Source organism: Ovis aries, chromosome 7 (genome assembly GCF_016772045.2).
Source record: "Ovis aries strain OAR_USU_Benz2616 breed Rambouillet chromosome 7, ARS-UI_Ramb_v3.0, whole genome shotgun sequence".
Classification (NCBI taxonomy): domain Eukaryota; kingdom Metazoa; phylum Chordata; class Mammalia; order Artiodactyla; family Bovidae; genus Ovis; species Ovis aries.
Genome location: NC_056060.1, coordinates 28,433,385 through 28,440,297, shown reverse-complemented (window position 1 = coordinate 28,440,297; position 6,913 = coordinate 28,433,385). Strand labels below are relative to the sequence as shown.

The 6,913-nt window shown below is 48.2% G+C and overlaps 1 protein-coding gene across 1 annotated transcript; it reads left to right on the top strand.

The window, feature by feature from the left end:
- The first annotated feature begins 2,402 nt into the window (after nucleotides 1-2,402).
- GJD2 (gap junction protein delta 2) lies at nucleotides 2,403-6,098 on the top strand. The gene is made up of 2 exons (XM_004010426.6): nucleotides 2,403-2,757; nucleotides 3,783-6,098. The coding sequence occupies exons 1-2, from the start codon at nucleotides 2,687-2,689 to the stop codon at nucleotides 4,675-4,677; spliced, it is 966 nt and encodes a 321-aa protein (XP_004010475.1). The 5' UTR covers nucleotides 2,403-2,686; the 3' UTR covers nucleotides 4,678-6,098.
- Nucleotides 6,099-6,913: the final 815 nt, after the last annotated feature.

Below are 6,913 nucleotides of genomic sequence, written 5' to 3'. Positions count from 1 at the left end.
CTCCTTGTCTGAGACCCTTCACCCCAAAGAGTCTGCTAGGGAAGGAGGAACTACAGGGAGCTAGAGCCGAAGGGAGAGGATGGAAGTCTGAGCAAACCCACCAAGTCTGAGTTGGGAAATCATCATTCCATCTGGAGGCAGATTAGGTACCATCTTTGTACCTCTTCTCTGCTGCTAAGTCGCTTCAGTCGTGTCCGACTCTGTGCGACCCCAGAGACGGCAGCCCACCAGGCTCCTCCGTCTCTGGGATTCTCCAGGCAAGAACCCTGGAGTGGGTTGCCATTTCCTTCTCCAATGCATCAAAGTGAAAAGTGAAAGTGAAGTCATTCAGTCGTACCCGACTCTTAGCGACCCAATGGACTGCAGCCTACCAGGCTCCTCCATCCATGGGATTTTCCAGGCAAGAGTACTGGAGTGGGGTGCCATTGCCTTCTCTGGTACCTCTTCTCTACCTTGCAGGAAATAAGGAGCAGTTGCATAGCCATAATGTTCCATTTTCACCCTACACCTTTCTCCATTTTCAGTGGACTCTTTCCTCCTTTGCAGTGAAAACCAACTTCCTTGGTCTAAAGGTGTCAAGTCTAGGAGAGATCTCACTTGATCCCTCTCTCATTGAAGCTTAGGTTGTGCCTTTAAATGTCATTTTATGTAGAGGTGCACTGTGAGTAGACTCAAGCTCATGCCCTGTAGCCAGCTCTTTCCAGTCTCTGGGCCACCAACTAGCCAACTAACTTGTATGGTCACGAACTGAAGGCTCATCATGATGTAGCTTACATAATACATGTATAATAATATGTGCGATGATCCCTGTGGATAATTAAGGCTGCATTACCTGTCTAGAAGGGAGCTGGTAGCTCTTTCACACTGCGTTTTTTAAAAGGGTGACGACCACTCACTGTGCTTTTCGTACATACATATAACAGGGACTCAACTACTGTGTCTCCTAACACCTAGTTCTGTGCAGGCGTGCTCAGTCACTCAGTCCTGTCGGACTCTTTGTGGCCCCATGGATTGTAGCCCACCAGTCTCCTCTGTCTGTGAAATTCTCCAGGCAAGAAATACTGGAGAAGGTTGCCATTTCCTCCTCCCCAGAGACTGAACTCACATCTCCCGCAACTTCTGCATTGGCAGGCAAGGCAGATTCTTTACCCCTAAGCCACCTAGGAAGCCCCTCCTAATACTGACCCCTGAGCTAATTAGTATCAGTGTGATTGTCTTAATTTTCTAGCTGTAACCAATTAAGCAGTTGCTCCAGAGAGAACTGTCAGCAATATGTCAATTTAAAAACAGAAACCAGGAGCTGCTGGTTGACAGCATAGAAAGCCAAGGTTGGAAAACAAAAGTGATGGTGGAGTGAGATCGTGAGTGGCTCTTCTAGCTAGTTGAATACTGAGCTTCCTTATCATCCGATTAGCTCGCAGTTTACCCGAGAAGCACCCACTCCTCCAAATAAATAAGTAAAAGATAGATACAGAATAGCAGAGCGTCTGGGTTTGCGCTGGGGAAGCGAGTCCTTTAACCATGGCCATCCACTCGCTCAAACCAGGCACTTAGGTAGGGAGTCTTGTGCTCAAACCCCCCATCCTCAGAGACAGCTTCACTCCTACATTTAAGCTTCAGCCTAAATGAACACTCATCGAGCTTTCCTCATTCCTGTATCGGATTCACGATGGCACCGACCGCAGACTCACTCTTAAGCCACGGAGTCCTCTCTTATGAGAGACTGAAAAACGTGCTATTGTTGCCCCCGCTTTCCTTCCCCCAACCAGCATCTCCATTTAGAGAGGGAATTTCAGTTGCATCACCAAACACAGAAAGCAAAAGGTGAGGGATGCAGGGAGAGACGCTAAACTCCCTACTCACAGCCCTCCCCACTCACCCACGCGTCGGCTCCCGGCTCCCCCTCCTCCTGCCCCGGGCTGGCGGTCAGGTGAGGTTACCTGGGCGCCCCGAGAAGCCTCGAGGGGCGCAGCGATCCTTCCTCTCGAAGTCGCCCCAGTCCCCACCGGGCCCCAAGACTCTGGCCCCTTCTCCCCCTGCGCGCGTCCCCTGCCCCTCGGGCTCCGGCGCGCAGCGACAGCCGCACGCAGCGCTCGGCTCCCCTCCGCCGACCTGGCGTGACGCAGGCGGAGACTACTTAAGGCCGGATTAGAGGCGGCGGCCGCGGATTCCCGAGCCCTGCAACCGGCTCCGCGCGCTCCGCCCCGGCTTCGCAGGCGGCAGCGCGGGAGCGCCCGGTGCCCGCTGAAGTGCCAGGCGCGGGGATTGGTGCCCGGACCTTTCCTCGGCCCCTAACCCCGGGGAGTGAGTGGCGCTCAAACACCTCGCTCGGGCGGGCGAGAGCTCGCGGACCTGCACGCGGCCACCCCCGCTCCGCCCCGCCCCTCGCCCGGCCATCCCCCGGCTCCAGACCTGACCCCCGGACGGCGCCCGAGGTTCGTGCCCGCTCTCCGGACCGCGCCAGCTGCCCATCAGTTGGACGCGCTTGGGTTTCCTTCCCCATTTTCCCTGTTTTAAGTACAATAAAAGGGAGAGGGGGAATCTTGGATTTTTTAAAAATTTTGTTTGATTCTTTAATTGGGGGGCATTTCGCTCCCAGTCGGGAGGTGCGGCCCGGGGAGGGGCCCGAAGCGGGAACGTGCCCGGTGCTGCCCAGTCTTTGTCTGCTGCCTCCGGATGCACAGCGATGGGGGAATGGACCATCTTGGAGAGGCTGCTGGAAGCCGCGGTGCAGCAGCACTCCACTATGATCGGGAGGTAAGGGCGACGAGCCGGCCATCAGCGGGCCCCGTCGGGCGGCCCCCGGGAGTCCTTTCTAACGTCCAGACCGAGCCCCAGCAGCCCTCAGACCATCCTCTGTCTCCTTCCCATCATCCTTGGTCCACGCGCCTGTGTTCCCAGCATTGAGGGATTGCCTGACGCCCAGTGATGCCCCCCTCCTCAAGCTGCTCCTCATCAGGAATCCATCCCTTCCCTATGAAGCACCACCAGGGGATTCACTTTTCTTCCATTAGCAAAGGAGTTATTGGCTCAGTCGTGGTACCCCCACTCTCCGGAGTCAGAGCCAATCTTCATCCAGTTCCCTAAATAGAATCTACAAAGAAGGCAGGATTGTATTTGGACAGAGAAGGGCAAATGGGGAGATGGATTTGCTCTTCGGAGCAGATATATCTTTCCCCAACAAATATTTAGCAAGCTAAACTGATTTGCCTGTTAAAACCTACAGTGTCAGAAACCCACACACCCAGCTGACACATTTTGTCTCTGTATAAACTATATAGTATAAACTATATATATTCATGTATATATGTGTATATATAGTTATAACTATCTGTTTATGTAAAGCTTAAGTTCAGTATTCATATTGAGGATAAACTAAATATCCAGTTGGAGTACTTACATATACATAATCTGTGTGTAGACTTTGTATTTGCTGTATTCAGCTATTCCATGTGCATTTGCCATATCCAGAGGGAAGTTATATTTTGTGCCTCTCTACATTACATGTATACAAATGAAATTGATCTGTTGCAAACACACCATGTCCAGTGTATGGAAATGCACATGCTTAAGATCCCTGTAGTATGAAGTGTTCCCAGACTACCAACACCCAGCAGAAGGGGAAGAGACCAAAAAGGTTTGCTGAATTCCCAGTTCAGGACCACTCTGGATGGATAGCTCCCCAGTCAAGGACAGAACTGGGAACTGAGCAATAGGGCTTTTCTATTGAGTCAGTGACTCAACCCTTGAGAACCTCTCTCCCTCCCTTTTCCCCTGCTCAGGATCCTCTTGACTGTGGTGGTGATCTTCCGGATCCTCATTGTGGCCATTGTTGGGGAGACGGTATACGATGATGAGCAGACCATGTTTGTATGCAACACACTGCAGCCCGGCTGTAACCAGGCCTGCTATGACCGCGCCTTCCCCATCTCCCACATACGTTACTGGGTCTTCCAGATCATAATGGTGTGTACCCCCAGTCTCTGCTTCATCACTTACTCTGTGCACCAGTCTGCAAAGCAACGAGAACGCCGCTACTCTACTGTCTTCCTGGCTCTGGACAGAGATCCTCCTGAGTCCATGGGGGGTCCTGGAGGAACTGGGGGTGGGGGCAGTGGTGGTGGCAAACGAGAAGATAAGAAGTTGCAAAATGCCATTGTTAATGGAGTGCTGCAGAACACAGAGAACACGAGCAAGGAGACGGAGCCAGATTGTTTAGAGGTGAAGGAGCTGACCCCACACCCATCAGGGTTGCGCACTGCAGCTCGATCCAAGCTCCGAAGGCAGGAAGGCATCTCCCGCTTCTACATTATCCAAGTGGTATTCCGAAATGCCCTGGAGATTGGGTTTCTGGTGGGCCAATACTTTCTGTATGGCTTCAGTGTCCCGGGGTTGTATGAATGTGACCGCTACCCCTGTATCAAGGAGGTGGAATGTTATGTGTCCCGGCCTACTGAGAAGACTGTTTTTCTAGTGTTCATGTTTGCAGTGAGCGGCATCTGTGTTGTGCTCAACCTGGCTGAACTCAACCACCTGGGATGGCGCAAGATCAAGCTGGCTGTGCGAGGAGCCCAGGCCAAGAGGAAGTCAGTCTATGAGATCCGCAACAAGGACCTGCCCCGGGTCAGTGTTCCCAATTTTGGCAGGACTCAGTCCAGTGACTCTGCCTATGTGTGAAAGGGCAGGTTTTGGGAAGGCCTAGGGGATGACAAGTAGCCCCAAGGCAGATGACTGTGGAGGGTGGCTCTATCCGCCCTCATTTATGTGACTGTCATCATTGAGATATATTGAATGAGGCTGGTTAAGAGAAGATCTTGTATCAATAGGAGAGGAGGGAAAGTAGAATCGTTACCACATCACACCACTGGTTCCAGAGACACCTGGACAGAGTGATGAGATGGATAGTTGGACTCCTTTGGGCCCTTTTCTTCTGTGGTCCAGTTTGATCCTGATCATAGTGGACTTGAACAGCTACCAAGTAGGACTTAGCTCTGCTAAGCTCTGTATTCTGGTGAATGGCATGAGTCAACTATTTTACTGGTACAAAATTTGTGACCTATCTCAATATATCCCTTCATCCTGGGCTGCAGGACAAACATCCTTGAGGCATCCTTCATGTACCTCCCCCATCAGCATGCCCCTCTCTCTCAACCCAGGACAGCATGCCAGCTTTCTCCTCAATCTGGCCTTACAGTAGACCTAATATGGTTTATCTGCAAGCTAGAGGGAATTCTGTGGGGTGCTTTTCAGAGAATGGCCATGGCATAGGTTTGCACCACAGCCCCATCTGATTGGCCCTTAGTCATTATGAAAACCTTAGGAATGTCTCAGTATTTCCAGTTTTCTAACTCAAACTGCACTGGTGCTGTTTATTAGGGGCAGGGGTTGGGTGGGAGGGAGGGGATTCCAATATGCAACTATAACAGTCCTATGGGATGGTCGTTGCACTGTTAGGCATGCGGTTATGAGCTTTGGGATATTTCTGCCTTCCAGATTGTGGACTTTGGACAGCATTAAAAATATTTTTGTTGTTGTTGTTAATATCAAGGGTGTCTACCCAAGCCACAGAATCTCTAACTGGTGTATTTAAGTCATGTTCTTATATAGTTTCGTTGTGCAACACAGCCGCACTTCATTTTGCCATGGTTTGAATTTACCTGTGTGCTCACACCAGAGACCTTAATCAGCCCATGTCAATCCTGATTTATAATTTTATCAGTTATTTTGGAAACACATACAACCACTGGCTTAGGAAACCTGAACCGAAACACTATTGGCTAACACGCGTTTACGGATACTTATTTGAGACATATACATATACCAAAGGTTCAAAAACCTGTTGCTTTGGACTGTGAATATATTTCCTTCTCTTTGCTCTTATTTATTTAAGTGCCATACTGTACCTTTCATATCCACTGTTTATTTAGTTAAAGCATTGGCCAAGAGTAAGTAATTGGCCAAGAGATAATGTGCTTTTTATGAAGCCCTCCGTTTCCTTTGCATTATCATTATGATTTTTGGTTTAGATAACAGACGTGATGTAATACACAACTGAGGATATGTTTAAAATAAAGTTCTTGCCTTTTTTTTAATGGGAAGAGTCTGCAATTTTATGTTTTGATTTGGATTCTATTTATTTAAATATATGTTCAAAAATGTTTTGTCACATATTTAAAAATCAGAACTGTGAGGGCAGGAAGTGATGGACGCTTGAATAGTACTTGGGGGATGACTGATAACGTCTAGTCACTAACAGATGAGACAAGACTGGTACATTTTGTGAAAGTTTAGAAGACTGTGATGCGGTATTCAAATAGTGGTGTTTACTAACTCCTTTCCATTTTAGTCCAAGATTTCTCTGCTTGTCTAAGGATATTTCTTGTAATAAAATGTCAATGCTGCAACATATTAGTTTATTCCAGGAGTGGAATTATTTTTCCCATTTTCCCATACTTTCCTGCTCTCAGCTGTCACAGTTGGCAGCAGGCCGTGCTCCCTGTGCTTGTCTATTTGAGACCTGATGTTTGAATGATGCTAATCCAGTAGTCAGACAGAACCTTCTAGACCAGCATTGTCCAATACAACTTGGAGTAATGATGGAAACTTCTATTGTCTTTGCTGCTTAATGTGACAATGACTATTGAGCATTTAAAATGTGGCTAGGACAACTGAATAACTGAATTTCTAATTTTATTTAATTTTAATTAATTTAGATAACCATATAGGGTTATTGCCTCTGTATCATAAAGCACAATTATAGACTTTTAATCAAGCACTTCTTATTGGGTTCTTCCAAAAGAGATTAATCGTTTGCTTCTGTGTCTTAAGATATTACTTTTTAGCAACACATTTTACTAACATATTTGGCATTTTCTTTCTTTTTTAGTATTTTTTTATAAACACCTTTTTATTT